Source organism: Heterodontus francisci, chromosome 38, assembly GCF_036365525.1.
Source record: "Heterodontus francisci isolate sHetFra1 chromosome 38, sHetFra1.hap1, whole genome shotgun sequence".
Classification (NCBI taxonomy): Eukaryota; Metazoa; Chordata; class Chondrichthyes; order Heterodontiformes; family Heterodontidae; genus Heterodontus; species Heterodontus francisci.
The window spans coordinates 27455443-27475132 of NC_090408.1; the positions used below are offsets into that span (position 1 = coordinate 27455443).

Here is a 19690-nt window from a genome sequence, read left to right on the forward strand (position 1 = left end):
AATATTCCTGGAAACAATGGTTCCTCCCCCAGTGAAGGGATTGCGTGCGTGGACTGAGCCGGAACTGTAACCCGTTCAGCTTTCCTGCAGCTGGTGTAAGATCCTGTGTGGCGAAAACTGCGGTAAAAAAACACACTAAAATTATCGTAGCTTTATTCGTAATAAAGCGTGTTTTCAGTCCACAGCTAGAAAAAAAGCCTGAGAGAGAAGGCCGAAGTTTGGCGCATGTGCTGTGGGAGCAGATTCGCGTTTGGTTTATTTTTATTTACTTTCACTGCAGTGAAGACACTTTTCACATAGACTACAGTCGACACTGTATCATGTAAGAAAGCTTGGTTTTCAAACTGTGCTGCAATCCAGGTTAGAATTCACTGCAATCCTGGTATAGTGTAAAATGGTTTCTTTCTTTCTTTTTTTCTTTTGGGCCTCCTTATCTCGAGAGACAATGGATACGCGCCTGGAGGTGGTCAGTGGTTTGTGAAGCAGCGCCTGGAGTGGCTATAAAGGCCAATTCTGGAGTGACAGGCTCTTCCACAGGTGCTGCAGAGAAATTTGTTTGTTGGGGCTGTTGCACAGTTGGCTCTCCCCTTGCGCCTCTGTCTTTTTTCCTGCCAACTACTAAGTCTCTTCGACTCGCCACAATTTAGCCCTGTCTTTATGGCTGCCCGCCAGCTCTGGCGAATGCTGGCAACTGACTCCCACGACTTGTGATCAATGTCACACGATTTCATGTCGCGTTTGCAGACGTCTTTATAACGGAGACATGGACGGCCGGTGGGTCTGATACCAGTGGCGAGCTCGCTGTACAATGTGTCTTTGGGGATCCTGCCATCTTCCATGCGGCTCACATGGCCAAGCCATCTCAAGCGCCGCTGACTCAGTAGTGTGTATAAGCTGGGGATGTTGGCCGCTTCAAGGACTTCTGTGTTGGAGATATAGTCCTGATGCCAAGTATTCTCCGAAGGCAGCGAAGATGGAATGAATTGAGACGTCGCTCTTGGCTGGCATACGTTGTCCAGGCCTCGCTGCCGTAGAGCAAGGTACTGAGGACACAGGCCTGATACACTCGGACTTTTGTGTTCCGTGTCAGTGCGCCATTTTCCCACACTCTCTTGGCCAGTCTGAACATAGCAGTGGAAGCCTTACCCATGCGCTTGTTGATTTCTGCATCTAGAGACAGGTTACTGGTGATAGTTGAGCCTAGGTAGGTGAACTCTTGAACCACTTCCAGAGCGTGGTCGCCAATATTGATGGATGGAGCATTTCTGACATCCTGCCCCATGATGTTCGTTTTCTTGAGGCTGATGGTTAGGCCAAATTCATTGCAGGCAGACGCAAACCTGTCGATGAGACTCTGCAGGCATTCTTCAGTGTGAGATGTTAAAGCAGCATCGTCAGCAAAGAGGAGTTCTCTGATGAGGACTTTCCGTACTTTGGACTTCGCTCTTAGACGGGCAAGGTTGAACAACCTGCCCCCTGATCTTGTGTGGAGGAAAATTCCTTCTTCAGAGGATTTGAACGCATGTGAAAGCAGCAGGGAGAAGAAAATCCCAAAAAGTGTGGGTGCGAGAACACAGCCCTGTTTCACACCACTCAGGATAGGAAAGGGCTCTGATGAGGAGCCACCATGTTGAATTGTGCCTTTCATATTGTCATGGAATGAGGTGATGATACTTAGTAGCTTTGGTGGACATCCGATCTTTTCTAGTAGTCTGAAGAGACCACGTCTGCTGACGAGGTCAAAGGCTTTGGTGAGATCAATGAAAGCAATGTAGAGGGGCATCTGTTGTTCACGGCATTTCTCCTGTATCTGACGAAGGGAGAACAGCATGTCAATAGTCGATCTCTCTGCACGAAAGCCACACTGTGCCTCAGGGTAGACGCGCTCGGCCAGCTTCTGGAGCCTGTTCAGAGCGACTCGGGCAAAGACTTTCCCCACTATGCTGAGCAGGGAGATTCCACGGTAGTTGTTGCAGTCACCGCGGTCACCTTTGTTTTTATAGAGGGTGATGATGTTGGCATCGCGCATGTCCTGGGGTACTGCTCCCTTGTCCCAGCACAGGCATAGCAGTTCATGTAGTGCTGAGAGTATAGCAGGCTTGGCACTCTTGATTATTTCAGGGGTAATGCTGTCCTTCCCAGGGGCTTTTCCGCTGGCTAGGGAATCAATGGCATCACTGAGTTCCGATTTGGTTGGCTGTATGTCCAGCTCATCCATGACTGGTAGAGGCTGGGCTGCATTGAGGGCAGTCTCAGTGACAGCATTCTCCCTGGAGTACAGTTCTAGGTAGTGCTCAACCCAGCGGTCCATCTGTTTGCGTTGGTCAGTGATTATGTCCCCCGATTTAGATTTGAGGGGTGTGATCTTCTTGATGGTTGGCCCAAGAGCTCTCTTCATACCATCATACATTCCTCTGATGTTTCCGGTGTCTGAGGCCAGCTGAATATGACTGCATAGGTGTTGCCAGTAGTCGTTTGCGCAACGCCTAGCTGTTCTTTGTGCAGTACTTCTGGCTGCTTTAAGTGCTGCGGATGTTAAATCGCTGGGGGCTTTCTTGTAGTTCAAAAGTGCAATGCGCTTAGCGGCTATGACAGGTTCCAGCTCTTCATTATGAGATTGAAACCAGTCTGCATTTCTCTTCGCACTTTTGCCGTAGGTGGTCAAAGCTGACTCATAGATGGCGTCTCTGATGTAAAATGATGTAAAATGGTTATAGTCATGCCAAGGTATTGAGCATGTGTTGTTTAAAATAAACAGCAATGTTTCTTATTTTTCCATATATATTTAAATTTTCCACCCATCTGTAGAGTTTTTATGTGAGACACTTGAATACACAAATTTTAAGCTTGTTCCTCCTGTACAGTTAAACATACAGTGCAGCTTTAAAATCAATCCAGCATTGGACTGGGAGCTTATGTAGGTATGTGAAGACAAGGTGATGAGTGAGTGCAAAAATGCAGGATAGGATAGGATATGAGCACAGAGTTTTGGATTATTTAAGAGAGGATGTAGAATGGGAGTCTGGCGAGGAGAGCATTGGAATAGTTGAGTCCGGAGGTGACAAAGGCATGGATGAGGGCTTCAGCAGCAATGGGCTGAGGGAGGGAGGGATGGAGCTGGGTAATCTTATGAAGGTGGAAGTAGGCTCTGTATGCGATGAAGAGGATGTGGAATCAGAAGCTCAACTTGGTGTGGGATAGCATGCCAAAGTTGCAAACCGTCTAGTTTAACCTGAGATGGACGAGGAAAGGGATGGAATCAGTGGCAAAGGTGCGGAGTTTGTGGTGGGGAGTTAAAGACAATGACTTCGATCTTCCCTATGTTTAACTGGAGGAAATTGTGCTTCATCCAAGGCTGGGTGTCAGATGAGCAGTCTTACAATATGGGGGCAGTGGAGAGGGTCAGGTGATGGTAGCCGTCGTCGGTATTTATGCAAAAGCTGACGCCATGTATCTAGACAATGTGGCATGTGGATGGGTAAGAGGATAGGTCAATAATGGATCCTTGGAGAATTCCAAAGGTAAAGGTGGAGGGACAGAAGTCTAACTCATTTCTGGAGAAGCTTACATAAATTACCACAATTGAATTTCATATATATTTTGAGAAGTTAACACATGGACTGGGTAGCAGGCGCAGGATTTCCTGAGGTGCGTACTGTTAGCTGTCAGGGGTCTTTGACCCAGTTTCGTTTATGAGTAGGCTGTTCTGACATTTCTAAAGTGTAAACTTTTTTCCATTCTGTGTCCATTGATATTGAGGCATTAATTATTGAGATTAAAGTTTTTGTTGAACTCAAGCCCTGTTGCCAATTTTTGTCCCTATTGTTTTTGAGTTCCACAAAAAGTGCCAACCTTGGATTTGTCTTCGGAGGTTTTTAAATGAAGAGTGAAATACTCAGGAATACTGTTCTTAAGATTGAAATTAACTAGCACATGACCCAATCGTATGTTTTTTTTCTTAATTCCAGAAGTAAATCTCAGGATGTCAGTAAGCTTGGAAAATACTGAGGGAGTTGAAGATGCGCTTCGCACTGATGCAAATAATTGTGAAAGTTCTGAAAGACTGTACACTCAATCAAGTGAAGCTGACAAGCAAGAAGTTTCTGATTCTTTTAAGGATTTGAAACTAGCTTCCCAGAAAATACTAGAAACACTCCAACAAAATGGTAGATCTAAATGTCCAAAATGCCAGAGCTCAAGGATGTTTTACTGTTACTCGTGTTGCCTTCTGGTAGATGGTGTGAATTCTGATGAGATACCTCAGGTCAAGGTCAGTAACTAAAGTTTTATCATTAGTTGGAGATGTGTAATACAGAACTTGTTGTACCATTTCAAATGTTCATAACCTTGATGGGCATTTTAATTTTCCTTCAGTTAACCACACAATCCTGGTATTTCACCTGAATGTAAAAGGCTAATAGTTTTTATGGTTCTAATACAGTAAATGAAAAGCAATTGTGAACTTTTCCCCCCCACCCTTTTAACTAGCCTTTTTATGCTGGCACTGAGAAGACTTGAGTTACTGTAAAATGGCAGTGTTCTTTCTCTTTCATTCAAGTAGAAATATAACCATAATGACTACAAAGTGATCATACTCTCATTCTTGAAGAATTTCTCCTTCTCATCAATCATAAATATATTGTTACAGTCAAGTGAGGAGGGGTCCTTGTTTGACCACAGCAGGTTCAATTCTTTCTTAAAAGTGGATGTACTAGCCAATTCAGTAGGTGTTTGATTGGTTCTTGTTATGATCATAGCAAGTAAGTAATTGGACAGGTTTTCTTGAGTTTACCAAAGAAAGAGGTTAACTTTATTGTACTAAACTGAACTAATAAAATAATAAACAACATGCCAGCTTTCACTCTCTCTCACGCTCTGGAGGTTTACGCACACACAAACAGGTTACAGAGTGGGGAAAGGTAGATTGGTTGAGTTAGAGTCTATAGAAAAATAAAGGTATACAGTCTGTGGGGTTTGGTGATGTGGCTGGCTTCTAGCTGAATTCAGTGGACCTGAGGCTTTTAGTTTGAAGAGGTAGATGACTGGTTTGGCGGGTTTCTTGGAGATAGCGATGCAGATGATTTCCTCCAACGGTGTTTCTGGTTGTAGCCAGAATATGCAAAGGTGGTCAGTCAGCAAGCAGGATTTGAAAGCTTTCAAGCTGGAATGGAGAGAGAGAGAGGGACTCCCACTTAGGGTCTGCTCATGTCAGAGTCCAGTTGCTTCTCTGCTGCAGACAAAAAACAGCAGCTTAAAACCACAGATGGGGAGGGGCTTGTCACATCATAGTCACTTAGTGATTCAAACACAACAGTTAGGAGTATTTCTCTGCTTGCTAAGAGAACAGGTAGTTCCTTTAAACTTCCTGGATCTTGGTTCTTACTGGGAAATGCTGTCATTTCGTCTCTCTCCTCACAAGCATTGCAGTGTAGGATACAGTGTTGCAAATTAGGTGATCATCTTAAGCTGAAAGGATGACTTTGCTGGCAGCTTGTCTTTTTAAAATGTCTTTTGGAAAAAAAATACAAGTTCAGCTCTCCAGCCAGTGGACCAAAGAAAATTATCATTCAACAAAACACATTGGTGTAACAATATAAATAACAGTATGTATATTCACACTGTCTTAGAACCACAGAACAATTACAGCATGGAAGGAGGCCATTCAGCCCGTCGTGTCTGTGCTGGCCGAAAAAACTAGCCGCCCAATCTAATCCCATCTTCTGGCACCAGGTCCATAGCCTTGCAGGTTACAGCACTTCAGGTGCGTGTCCAGGTATCTTTTAAAGGAATTGAGGATTTCTGCCCCCACCACTGTTGCTGGCAGTGAATTCCAGACACCCACCACATTGTGGGTGAAAAGGTTTTTCCTCATGCCCCCTCTTATCCTTCTACCAATCACCTTAAATCTGTGCCCCCTGGTAATTGAACTCTCCACTAGCAGAAACAGGTCCTTCCTGTCCACTCTATCTAGGCCCCTCATAATTTTGTACACCTCAATTAAATCACCCCTCAGCCTCCTCTGTTCTAAGGAAAACAACCCTAGCCTATCCAATCCTTCCTCATAGCTGCAACTTTAAGCCCTGGCAGCATTCTTGTAAATTTTCTCTGTACTCTCTCCAGAGCAATTATGTCCTTCCTGTAAAGTGGTGCCCAGAACTGTACGCAATACTCCAGCTGTGGGCGAACCAGTGTTTTATACAGTTCCAGCATTATAGCCCTGCTTTTGTATTCTATACCTGGGCCAATAAAGGAAAGCATTCCATATGCCTTCTTCACCACTCTACCTGTCCTACCACCTTCAGGGACCTGTGGACATGCACTGCAAGGTCTCTCACTTCCTCTACCACTCTCAATATCCTCCTTTTTATTGTGCATTCCCTCACTTTATTTGCCCTCCCCAAATGCATTACCTCACACCTCTCTAGATTGAATTCCATTTGCCAGTTTTCCGCCCACTCAACCAAACCATTGAGATCATTCTGGAGTCTACGGCTATCCTCTTCACTATCAACTAGATGGCTAATTTTAGTGTCATCGGCAAATTTCCCAATCATGCCTCTCACATTTGAGTCCAAATCATTAATATATACCACAAACAGCAAGGGACCCAACACTGAGCCTTGTGGAATGCCACTGGAAACTGATTTCCATTCACAAAAACATCTGTTGACCACTACCCTTTGTTTCCTGTCACTGAGCCAATTTTGGATCCAACCTGTCAGATTCCCCTGTATCCCATGGGCTTACATTTTACTGACCAGTCTGCCATGCGGGACCTTGTCAAATGCCTTACTAAAATCCATGTAGACCACATCCACTGCACTATCCTCATCAATCCTCCTTGTTACTTCCTCAAAAAAATCAATTAAGTTAGTAAGACATGACCTTCCCCTAACAAATCCCTGCTGACTATCTTTGATTAATCCCTGCATTTCTAAGTGGCAGTTTATCCTGTCCCTCAGAATTGATTCTAACAATTTACCCACCACTAAGGTCAGACTGATCAGCCTATAATTATTTGGCCTATCCCTCACACCCTTTTTAAATAATGGCACAATGTTCACAGACCTCCAGTCGTCTGGTACCTCACCTGTATCTAGTGAGGATTTGAAGATGATCCTCAGCGCATCCGCTATTTCCTCCCTGGCTTCCTTTAACAACCTGGCATACAATCCATCCAGCCCTGGCAATTTATCCACTTTCAAGGATGTCAGCCCCTCTAGTACTTCGTCGTTCATTATGCTTATTGTCAAGCTTGGCCCCCACCTGCCAAGAATAAGGCACATTTATTTTGTCATGAACATTGATTTTAAACTGTTACTGGAGTGAGGGGAGGACTTATTGAACAGATCGGCTGTGACTGGAAGGGACGTTTGCATATTGGCAGATGGTGTTTGGAAGGACAAAGCAGCCATTCCCTGACGTTCAGCTCACAATGGACTTTTGATCACCAGACATTGAAGGTGGGGGAGCTCACATTCCAGATTGACTGCTAAGATGACCGAATACACAAATGGACATGGTTAAACCAGCTAATCACATGACTAATCTGCTGGGCAACCTGAACTTTTTGAATTTGTACTAACAGTTTGGGGAGAAAGCGGTTTACTCCTGGACTGAGAAGATCTCTTCTGCCTGCTCCCATCTCTGTCTCACAGGCCTCTGAATCCACTAAAGACTCATGAACCCTAAGAGAGAAAAGTCTCCTATAGCGAACAAGGTTTAAGAAGAATTCTGGGCCCCAACAAAAAGCAAGATCTACCTACAATCAAGGATTCTACAGTGAGCTCGAAGAACCGTAACAACAGCTCTTCAGATATTGCCTCAAACTTTTCCACTTTATTTTTCTTCTGCTCTTTTCTGTCTCTATTTGCATGTGTGTATCACGCAGGCATGCTAGCGTGGGCGCATCGTGTATCCGTAGGCGTCAACCGAATTAGAGTTTAAGTTTAATAAATTTCAACTTTTCTTCTTCTTTGGACCTCTTTCTCACCGGTTCGTATCCGATATTTCACACTCCTCCTCTTTAACTACAATGTCTGCATCAAACCTCTCCTTTGTGAAGACAGAGACAAAAACTCATTAAAAACCATGCCCACATCTTCTGCGTCCACGCATAAGTTTTTTAATACATCTCTGATAGGCCCTACGCTTTCCTTTGTTATCCTCTTGCTCTTAATGTACTGATAAAACATCTTTGGATTTTCCTTGATCTTACCTGCCAATAATTTTTCATGCCCTCTCTTTTTGCTTTTCTAATTCCCTTTTTTACTTCACCCCTGCACTTTCTATACTCCTCTAGGCTTTCTAAAGTATTAAGATTTTTATGATCGTCATTGATGATTCTGAATAAACCTTTTCATGTGATCATGACCCACCACTACCTGGTTGGAAAAATATATTTCCAACACTGCAAAAGCGGGAAGTCTGTGATTCATCATGAATTTGAATATATTGTTTTTTCCCCTGGACTTTCCTGAAAGCAGTGACTTATGCTTTGTATGCATGGTTGCAGATAGACCTTTGGTAATTTGCCTATTCACAGTTGAACCAGATCAGGTGCATTCACGATGCATGCACACAAGGTGTTTCTGATGGGCATCATTCATTCTTCATCCAGCACCACCTAAAACAAGCCTAGTACACATGACTTCAATCTTACATTAGACGGTTGGCTCTTAATGCCCCCTGAAGTGGCCTTACAATTGTAAATCATTACCTTCTCAGCAGCTGGGGATACAGATTTACCCACATCCCATGAGCACATTTTTAAAAGAATTATCTTTTGCTGTTTCATGGGATTTGCACTGTGCAAATTGGCTGCTGTGTTTGTTTGCAAAACAACGGAAACTACACTTTCAGGCATCTTAAGAACATTAAAAAGACTGTATAAGTGTAAGTTTGTTCTTATCAATTATATTGTGTCTATCCATTTCTACCTTGTAGGTTACAATGTATTTTCCATTTCCAGCTCCCCCTGAAGATTGATATTATCAAACATCCCAATGAAACTGATGGCAAAAGTACTGCTGTACATGCAAAACTGTTGGCCCGAGATGACGTTAATATTTACACGTACCCTTGCATGCCTGAGTATGAGGAGGAAAAACATGAGGTAAGTCATCAGAAAACACGCTTTCCTTATCGAAGACCACATGATACCTTTAATTGTTTACCTGTCTGGTTTTAGCTTGCTACCACATAACATTTATTTAAGTGACTTATTTTGAATCCCCCTATTAGTGACATTCTGCAGCAAAATAGTAAGAGATGTGTTGGGTCTGTTTATGGTAAGATAGCATAGTCTTGGCTCACATCACACTTTCCCCAGCTTTAGAAAGTTGCATGATAGAAGCATCTAGAGAACTGAACGTTTTTTAAAGAATCATTTTGTTTTATCATTTTGGTGTTGCTTTGTAATCTTTGTGTGCCATTTTAATCCATCTTTATTTGATACTTAACGTTCCTGTTTTAGGTTGTAGTGGTGTTCCCTGGTCCAAAGTCAGTTTCTCTTGAAGACCTTCCGAAGTACTTATCTAACATTACCAATAAAAAATCCGTTTGTACAAAACTTTCCAAGAATATCCACAGACGTGATGAGAGCGTTACATGGGAAGGACCAGAACTTAAACGTGCAAAACATGACCATAAAGACCAACGCAGTTTGGATGCTGAAAATCCAACAGAAGAGCAGGATGCTGGAGAGGTGAAGACAAAAGTGACCCCATTAAAAAGAGTGATATTTATTGACAGCACCTGGAATCAGACGAACAAAATAATTACTGATGAACGTCTTCAAGGTACCGTGTAACTTAAGTTAACCACACAATCCTGGCATTTCACCTGAATGTAAAATGCTAATAGTTTTTATGGTTCTGATACAGTAAATGAAAAGGAACTGTAAACTCACCCACCTTTTAACGAGTTAATTTGTAAACTGACATTCAGAAGACTTGAGTTACAGTAAAATGGCAGTGTTCTCTCTCTTCCATTCAAGTAAAAATATAGCCAAAAAGATTAATGACTATTAACTGGTGGAGAATGCTTGTTTGTTTTAAAGATGTTTCTGCCCTGCCACATGCCGAATCACTAAAAGTTCTGATTTTTACTGACAAATATTTGATTAGATAAAATCATTGTCACAAGCTTTTTTTAAACTAGTCAGCTCAGTATCTTTCACAGCTGCTTTAATGTATCTTCAGATGAGTTGCACGTAAATTATTTTATTGTCCTCTCTCATGCCCTTTACTCTCTTACCCTTATTGATTGCTGCTTTGTATATGCCTCCACCATCCCACTCCATGTGTATCCTGGTCATAGAACTGTGTTTCACTTGCTTTCATGCTCTGTAACGCTTTTCATGCCTTCAAGATCTTTAGGGTATTTGATTTTGTGCTTCTGAGCTTCCCTGCTTAAAATAGAGTGGCTGTGCAAATGGGACTGCGCAGGAGCAGCTAATGTTGAACTCAATAACTTGGATTTTATAAAATAATTTCAATGTAAAAAATAATAGTCCCCAGGCACGTCACAAAAAGGTATAATGAAAATGGGTGTGGAGCATAGTGCACCATAATCACAGAAGATGTAGTTTGTGGCTTTGGTTAACATTTTCTTGTCATGAAGCCTTTGCTAACATGATTGCTGTATACTTGGTCCCATATTCATACTGCACAAAGAGCGAGAAGAGCAAAGCTTTGTTTTGAAAATGGCTGTCAGTTGCTCAGTTGTTTCCAGGATTGATGTCATGATCATCTAATTACTATCTTAGTTAGTCCTATGACCTTGGTTCATGTTGTTTCTTTAATTATATTTAAATGTCTTTGGTCTTTATAGAAATTTACATAGAATTGGTACAGAAACAAGCGATTCAGTCCATGCCAGTGATATGCTCCACTTGAGCCTCCTCCCATCCTTCCTCATCCAACTCAATCAGCCTAACTCACTAATCCCTTCTCCTTCATATGTTTATCTAGCTTCCTCTTAAATGCATCTATGCTATTCACCTCAACTACTCCCCATGATAGCGAGTTCCAATTCTCACCATTCTGAGGAAAGAAGTTTCTTTTGAATTGCCTATTTGATTTCTTAGTGACTATCTTACATTGATGACCCTTTGTTTTGCTCTTCCCCACCAGTGGAACTACTCTCCCTCTGTCTGCTCTATCAAAACCTTTCATAATTTTAATGGTCATCCCTAAGCCTTTTCTTTTCAAGAGAAAAGTGACCCAGCCTTAACATTAACATGATAGGAAAAACTAGATCTGATCTGAGAATACTGTTGTTTAAAGTCAAGTAAAGTTGACCATAGGTTTCCCGCTGCTGATCGTCATCCAAAGAACCCAGTTAAAAGTGTGCGTGAATAATGAGGGTGGACAAAAATCAGGCTTGGCCTTGATGTCTGATACCACGCTAACACTCCCTGTGTAGGTTTGTATATGAAAAGTAGCCACTCCTGGTAATTGAGCTGACAACTTCAGAACAGAAAGGAAAGGGAAAAATTTATAGCATTGATAAAGTGGGACTACCCAGGCTTATAATTTACATGCAATAAACAATTATTTTAAAAGAATGAGTTGTGCTGATTTATATGTGTAATGTATTCATAATAAAATCACATACTTAGTCTTGACTTCTCATAACTTAACTTTACCCTTCCCTTTGCAGAATTACTTCATGTCGAACTAAGAACACAAAAGACACGTTTCTGGCGTTGCCAGAAAGGAAAGCCAGACACATACCTCGCTACAATTGAGGCCATTTACTATTTTCTAGTTGATTATCATAGATTGCTTTTAAAAGAGAACTACAACGGGGAATATGACAATCTGTTTTTTTTCTATTCATTCATGTACAGATTAATCAACAAAGCTAAACATGCGGCTGGAAAACTGAACTGAACTGGAAATTCACTGGTGATACTTCTACAGTTTGACTTTTCATGGAGATAATAAAATTTGTAGGCTAGTACTATATATAAGATTATAGTGAATTTTGTCTTTTGATATCTAGTTATACCGATGATTAAAACTTGTACAGTTTGTTTAAATATTTATTGGTTTCTGAACCTTTATCAAAGACATTTAGAAAGTATTTCTTTCAGTGCTAGATATTTAAAAATGAAAATCAATTGTATCAATATTTTCAGTTATAATCTGTCAAGGTCTTCTTTAAGGAGGTACACTATACTGTATGTTTTTCAAAAAAGGTCTTTTTCCCTAAAGCACAAAGTAACATGGAATGTAAATGACATCATTTGAGTTCTTTGTTTTAATTTTCTGCCAAATTAAAAACACCCTTGTTTGTAATATCTTGGCTTTTTAAAAGTAGCTAGCAGAACTTGTTTATAGAAATGGTGTTTGAAGTCTATAGGATTAAAAAATGCTGTTAATGAAGTAAAAATAGTTGATGCCAACAGCCTGAGAAAAAGGATCAGCAGTAATCATTAATCATTCCAGGGCCTTTATACAAGGCAAGAACAGACAGTATGATTAAGCTGAAGAAAGACACGTGGTCGAGAAGGCCAATTTTTGTCCACCTTGGCTGCTGAGCCTGGACATTTTGTCTTCACACTAATTGTTTTTGTAAGAATGAAGCTTCTGAGCATCAAGATTGATGCAGTCATTGTTCATGATTCCAAGCAACAGGTGGCAACTTGCGTCAGATTGTGTGACCACTGCAAGTACCTGCTACTGCAGTAACGACAGTTCTTGAATCAACAGCTAAAGGCATTCAAGGAACTTTCTCCGTTCCCAGGGTCTAAATAACCTCATATGGGATGGTATAATACAGCAGGTTATGTCATCAATTTTGCAAAACTCATTCCAGTAAATCAATGTTACTGAAGCAGCATAGCCCGAGTTTCCACTCCCAAAAGCTGAAGGGTTGATAAGCAAAGTGCAGCTATACCCCTGTAAGTGGAGGCAAAATTTATAGAATCATCTCTCAAACATAGTTGTGCATCTTCTGGCAGCTGGCTTAAAGCATTATTGGTATAGACCAAGGAGCAGGCAATCCACCCACTTTGCTTTCAACTTCAGGTCACCAGTATCCTGGAAGAACAATGCAAAAATGTTGGAATTTCAAACCTGCAAAAACATTTCAAAATTGTGTTAAATCCAAGGACTAAATGACTAAAGTTTATCTTACAATTCCTTTTACAAAACAGATGAAAGTGAAGCAGCAATGGAAAATCAGCCTGGATGTTGTTCAGGCCTTCTGCATGGGAGCTTTATTATCTGTATGATTTGCTGCCAAAGAAGGAACTCACATTTATAGAATCAGAGAAGGGTTATAGCACAGAGGAGGCCATTTGGCCTGTTGTCTGTGCTGGCTGTCTGCAAGAGCAACTCTACTCATCCCACCTATCCCTCCTTTTCCCCACAGTCCTGCAAATATTTTCTCTTCAAGTAATTATCCAATTCCCTTTTGAAAGCTACGATTGAATCTCCCTCCACCACACACTCAGACAGTACATTCCAGATCCTAATCACAAGCTGCATAAAAAAGTGTTTCCTCATGTCACTGTAGGTTCTTTTGCAATTCACCTTAAATTGGTGTCCACTGGTTCTTAACCCTTCCACCAATGAGAACAGTTTCTTCCTATCTACTCTGTCCAAACCCCACAAGATTTTGATCACCTCTTTCAAGTCTCCTCTCAACCTCTTCTCTAAAGAGAACAGCCCCAGCTTCTCCAATCTATCCTTGTAACTGAAGTCCCTGGAACTATTCTTGTAAATCTTTCCTCCAACCTTTATTATGCCTTCACATTCTTCCTAAAGTGTGGTGCCCAGAATTGGACACAATACTCCAGTTGAGGCCAAACCAGTCTATTATAAATATTCACTTCAACCTCCTTGCTTTTGTACTCTATGCCTCTATTTAGAAAGCGGAGGATCCCGTGTATTAAACTCTTTCTCAATCTGCCCTGCCACCTTAAACGATTTGTGAATATATATAGCATCTTTCACAACCTCATGACATCCTAAAGCACTTTACAGGCAATGAAATACTTTTCAAAGTGTAATCACTGTTCTAATGTAGCAAATATGGCAATTTGCGCACAAGGTGCCACAAGCAGCGATAAAATAAATTAATAATCTTACTGATGTTGGTCAAGGGATAAATATTGACACTGGGAGAACTTCACTGCTCATCTAATAGTGTGGGGCCTCAGTTTTACTTTCATCTGAAAAATGCGCTTCTGATAGTACAGCATTCCCTGAGTACTGCAGCAAACTGCCAGCCTAAGATCAAAGAACAGTATAGCACAGAAACAGGCCATTTGGCCCACCAAGCCTGCGCCAATCTGGATGCCTGCCGAAACTAAAACCTTCTGCATTTCTGGGGACCGTATCCCTCTATTCCCATACGATTCATGTACTTTTCAAGATGCCTCTTAAACGTCGCTATCGTACCTGCTTCCACCACCTCCCCCGGCAGCAAGTTCCAGGCACTCACCACCCTCTGTGTAAAGAAAATACATAGATTATGCATTCAAGTCTCTGGCTAGTGGCTTGAACTCAGAATCTTCTGATCAGAGGCAAGTGTGCTACCACTAAGCCAAGGCTGCAATAAGTGAATTGAAGAATTGGTTGAGAAAGAAATCAAAAATTCGTAATGAAATCTAAACTGTTGGCAGATCTCCTTCTCTGGAACCCTCTATGTCTTCCTTTCCTAGGATTTCAAGAGTTTGTGGCCTAAATAGGGGATCTTCCTCCTGCAAGAGTCCTTTCTACTTTTATCAGCTGTTTCCTCCAGAAATAAAAATTAAGAAAAATAAGAATAATCAAGATGACATGATGTAATATCCAAGTGTTAGTATAACAGACCATGAAATGTTTTATTACCTGAACCCCCTTCGCCCCCCCCCCCCGCTTCCCCCTCCCAGCTCACCCCCACGCACCCTCTTCCCCCACCCCCTCGCAACCCTTTCCCAGCTCCCCCCTCGCACTATCTTCCCCCTGCACCCCCCTTCCCCCCTTCCCCTGCACCCCCCCACCTCTCAACAGCCCCCTTCCCAACTCCCCCTCGAACCCCCTTCCCGCCACCCCTCCCCCTCGCACCCTCTCCTGCCACCAGCATCCACCTATCCCTGAGCAGGGGCCCTAACAACCCCATTGCCTTGTGGGCATCTCGGGAGAATCCAAGGCTAAGGGAGTAAACCCTAACAGAAAATCCGGAGCGGAACGCCGTAGGCGGTCATGTGTCACCTTTGGCATGTTTCCGGCAGTTTCTGCAGCCATACCCGTGCCAAACGTCGTGCTCTGCACTCCTTTGGACCCCACCAGAAAGGGCGAGAGGGGGGTTTTGACGCTTGGGCAACTCACAACCTCCATACATCCGCCCAGGCATGCGCCATGGAGAGGTCACTCCATAGTCGCCTCACAGCGACCGAAACAACACGGAAGGCAGCAGTTATGGGTTATAAGTCCAGCTCAATTGGCATAGAGATTGGGCGCCACGGGTTGCCTTTGTTGGTGGGTGAGGTCATTGCACCGCACTGGACAGCTACCGCCTGCCTCAAACCGGGCAGCCCCCGGTCAATAAGGTTCTGTCCTGCCACAGTCCACCTGCTTCAATGGGTGCTTGGAGCTCAGGGTCATTGCCTGAAAAGCAGACTGCAACACTGCACCAAACAGCACGAAAAAAAGAAAGAAGGTACCAGCCCTTCGTTTTGCAAGCTGGAACGTCAGAACTATGTGTCCTGGCCTGTCGGAAGACCTTACACAAATCAATGCTACTCGGAAGACCGCCATCATTAACAACGAGCTCAGTAGACTCAATGTGGACATTGCAGCACTTCAGGAGACATGCCTCCCTGTGAGCGGATCTCTAAGAGAGCAAGACTACACCTTCTTCTGGCAGGGTAGGGATCCTGAAGAACCAAGACAGCATGGAGTGGGCTTCACCATCAGAAACTCTTTGCTCAGCATGATAAAGCCACCTTCAAATGGCTCAGAACGCATACTGTCCATCCGACTGCTCACCGCCTCTGGTCCAGTACACCTACTCAGCATCTATGCTCCAACACTCTGCTCCCCACCTGAAGATAAAGACCAGTTCTACGAGGAACTCCATAATATCATTAGTAGCATCCCCAATACCGAACATCTGTACCTGCTGGGGGACTTGAATGTCAGGGTTGGGGCCGACCATGACTCATGGCCCTCCTGCCTTGGGCGCTATGGCATTGGAAGGATGAATGAGAATGGACAGAGACTGCTTGAGTTGTGTACCTATCATAACCTCTGCATCACCAACTGTTTCTTTCACACTAAACCCTGTCACCAGGTTTCTTGGAGGCACCCAAGATCACGTCGTTGGCACCAGCTGGACCTCATCGTCATAAGGCGAGCCTCCTTAAACTGTGTTCAAATCACATGCAGCTTCCACAGTGCGGACTGTGACACCGACCACTCCCTGGTGTGCAGCAAGGTTAGACTCAAACCAAAGAAGCTGCATCACTCCAAGCAGAAGGGACACCCGCGCATCAACACGAGCAGAATTTCTTATCCACAGCTGTTACAAAAATTTCTAAATTCACTTGAAAAAGCCCTTCAAAACACTCCCACGGGATGCAGAGACCAAGTTGGCCCACATCAGTGACGCCATCTATGAGTCAGCCATGACCATCTATGGCAATCGTGTGAAGCAGAATGCAGACTGGTTTCAATCTCATTTTGAAGAGCTGGAACCTGTCATAGCCAATAAGCGCATTGCATTGCTGAACTACAAAAAAAGCCTCCAGCAAGTTAACATCCGTAGCACTTAAAGCAGCCAGAAGCGCTGCACAAAGAACAGCCAGGCGCTGCACAAATGACTATTGGCAACACCTATGCAGTCATATTCAGCTGGCCTCTGACACCAGAAACATCAGAGGAATGTATGATGGCATTAAGAGAGCTTTTGGGCCAACCATCAAGAAGATCGCCCCCCTCAAATCTAAATCAGGGGACACAATCACTGACCAACGCAAGCAAATGGACCGCTGGGTGGAACACTACCTAGAACTGTACTCCAGGGAGAATGTTGTCACTGAGACCGCCCTCAATGCAGCCCAGTCTCTGCCAGTCATGGATGAGCTGGACATACAGCCATCAAAATCGGAACTCAGTGATGCCATTGATTCTCTAGCCAGTGGAAAAGCCCCTGGAAAGGACGGCATTACCCCTGAAATAATCAAGAGTGCTAAGCCTGCCATACTCTCAGCACTCCATGAACTGCTTTGCCTGTGCTGGGATGAGGGAGCAGTACCACAGGACATGCGCGATGCCAATATCATCACCCTCTACAAGAACAAAAAAGTGACCGTGGTGACTGCAACAACTACCGTGGAATCTCCCTGCTCAGCATAGTGGAGAAAGTCTTCGCTCGAATCACTTTAAACAGGCTCCAGAAGCTGGCCGAGCATGTCTACCCTGAGGCACAGTGTGGCTTTCGAGCAGAGAGATCGACCATTGACATGCTGTTCTCCCTTTGTCAGCTACAGGAGAAATGCTGCGAACAACAGATGCCCCTCTCCGTTGTTTTCATTGATCTCACCAAAGCCTTTGACCTCGTCAGCAGACGTGGTCTCTTCAGACTACTAGAAAAGATCGGATGTCCACCAAAGCTACTAAGTATCACCTCATTCCATGACAATATGAAAGGCACAATTCAGCATAGTGGCGCCTCATCAGACCCCTTTCCTATCCTGAGTGGCATGAAACAGGGCTGTGTTCTCGCACCTACACTGTTTGGGATTTTCTTCTCCCTGCTGCTGTCAGACATGTTCAAGTCTTCAGAAGAAGGAATTTTCCTCCACACAAGATCAGGTGGCAGGTTGTTCAACCTTGCCCGCCTAAGACCGAAGACCAAGGTACGGAAAGTCCTCATCAGGGAACTCCTCTTTGCTGACGATGCTGCGTTAACATCTCACACTGAAGAGTGTCTGCAGAGTCTCATCGACTTTGCAGGTTTGCAGCTGCCTGCAACGAATTTGGCCTAACCATCAGCCTCAAGAAAACAAACATCATGGGACAGGACATCAGAAATGCTCCATCCATCAATATCGGCAACCACGCTCTGGAAGTGGTTCAAGAGTACACCTATCTAGGCTCAACTATCTTCAGTAACCTGTGTCTCGTTGCAGAAATCAACAAGCGCATGGGAAAGGCTTCCACTGCTATGTCCAGACTGGCCAAGAGAGTGTGGGAAAATGGCGCACGGACACGGAACACAAAAGTCCGAGTGTATCAAGCCTGTATCCTCAGTACCTTGCTCTACGGCAGCGAGGCCTGGACAATGTATGTCAGCCAAGAGTGACGTCTCAATTCATTCCATCTTCGCTGCCTCCGGAGAATTCTTGGCATCAGGTGGCAGGACCACATCTCCAACACAGAAGTTCCGAGGCGGCCAACATCCCCAGCATATACACCCTACTGAGCCAGCGGCACTTGAGATGGCTTGGCCATGTGAGCTGCATGGAAGATGGCAGGATCCCCAAGGACACATTGTACAGCGAGCTCGCCACTGGTATCAGAACTACCGGCTCTCCAGGTCTCCGCTTTAAAGACGTCTGCAAACGCGACATGAAGTCATGTAACAAAGAACAAACAAAAGAACAAAGAACAGTACAGCACAGGAACAGGCCATTCGGCCTCCAAGCCTGCGCCAATCTTGATGCCTGCCTAAACTAACACCTTCTGCACTTCCGGGGCCCATATCCCTCTATTCCCTTCCTATTCATATATTTGTCAAGATGTCTCTTAAACGTCGCTATCGTATTTGCTTCCACCACCTCCCCTGGCAGCAAGTTCCAGGCACTCACCACCCTCTGTGTAAAGAACTTGCCTCACACATCCCCTCTAAACTTTGCCCCTCGCACCTTAAACCTATGTCCCCTAGTAACTGACTCTTCCACCCTGGGAAAAAGCTTCTGACTATCCACTCTGTCCATGCCGCTCATAACTTTGTAAACCTCTATCATGTCGCCCCTCCACCTCCGTCGTTCCAGTGAAAACAATGCGAGTTTATCCAACCTCTCCTCATAGCTAATGCCCTCCAGACCAGGCAACATCCTGGTAAACCTCCTCTGTACCCTCTCCAAAGCCTCCACGTCCTTCTGGTAGTGTGGCGACCAGAATTGCACGCAATATTCTAAGTGTGGCCTAACTAAGGTTCTGTACAGTTGCAACATGACTTGCCAATTTTTATACTCTATGCCCCGACCGATGAAGGCAAGCATGCCGTATGCCTTCTTGACTACCTTATCCACCTGCGTTGCCACTTTCAGTGACCTGTGGACCTGTACGCCCAGATCTCTCTGCCTGTCAATACTCCTAAGGGTTCTGCCATTTACTGTATACCTCCCACCTGCATTAAACCTTCCAAAATGCATTACCTCACATTTGTCCGGATTAAACTCCATCTGCCATTTCTCCGCCCAAGTCTCCAACCGATCTATATCCTGCTGTATCCTCTGACAATCCTCATCATTATCCGCAACTCCACCAACCTTTGTGTCGTCTGCAAACTTACTAATCAGACCTGCTACATTTTCCTCCAAATCATTTATATATACTACAAACATTGATCACAAGTCGTGGGAGTCATTTGCCAGCGATCGCCAGAGCTGGCGGGCAGCCATAAAGGCGGGGCTAAAGTGTGGCGAGTCGAAGAGACTTAGCAGTTGGCAGGAATAAAAGACAGA

The 19690-nt window shown here is 43.9% G+C and overlaps 1 protein-coding gene across 4 annotated transcripts; it reads left to right on the forward strand.

Annotated features, from left to right (window-relative positions):
• The first annotated feature begins 2 nt into the window (after positions 1-2).
• On the forward strand, positions 3-12305 carry dtwd1 (DTW domain containing 1). 4 transcript variants are annotated; one of them, XM_068017620.1, is made up of 5 exons: positions 3-122; positions 3969-4270; positions 8972-9115; positions 9476-9800; positions 11665-12305. In XM_068017620.1, the coding sequence occupies exons 2-5, from the start codon at positions 3983-3985 to the stop codon at positions 11895-11897; spliced, it is 990 nt and encodes a 329-aa protein (XP_067873721.1). In that variant the 5' UTR covers positions 3-122; positions 3969-3982; the 3' UTR covers positions 11898-12305. The 4 variants fall into 4 exon arrangements, with proteins under 4 accessions (XP_067873721.1, XP_067873724.1, XP_067873723.1 ...); XM_068017623.1 differs by having other exon boundaries at positions 33-95; XM_068017622.1 differs by lacking the exon at positions 3-122 and adding an exon at positions 134-360.
• Positions 12306-19690: the final 7385 nt, after the last annotated feature.

What these genes read in the sequence shown, in the direction of transcription:
- dtwd1 (XM_068017620.1), top strand. Translation starts at nt 3,983, where the DNA reads ATGTCAGTAAGCTTGGAAAATACTGAGGGAGTTGAAGATGCGCTTCGC. An exon ending in ATGAGGAGGAAAAACATGAG is followed by an intron (nt 9,116 to 9,475) that starts GTAAGTCATCAG and finishes TTCCTGTTTTAG; the next exon opens with GTTGTAGTGGTGTTCCCTGG. An exon ending in TACTGATGAACGTCTTCAAG is followed by an intron (nt 9,801 to 11,664) that starts GTACCGTGTAAC and finishes TTCCCTTTGCAG; the next exon opens with AATTACTTCATGTCGAACTA.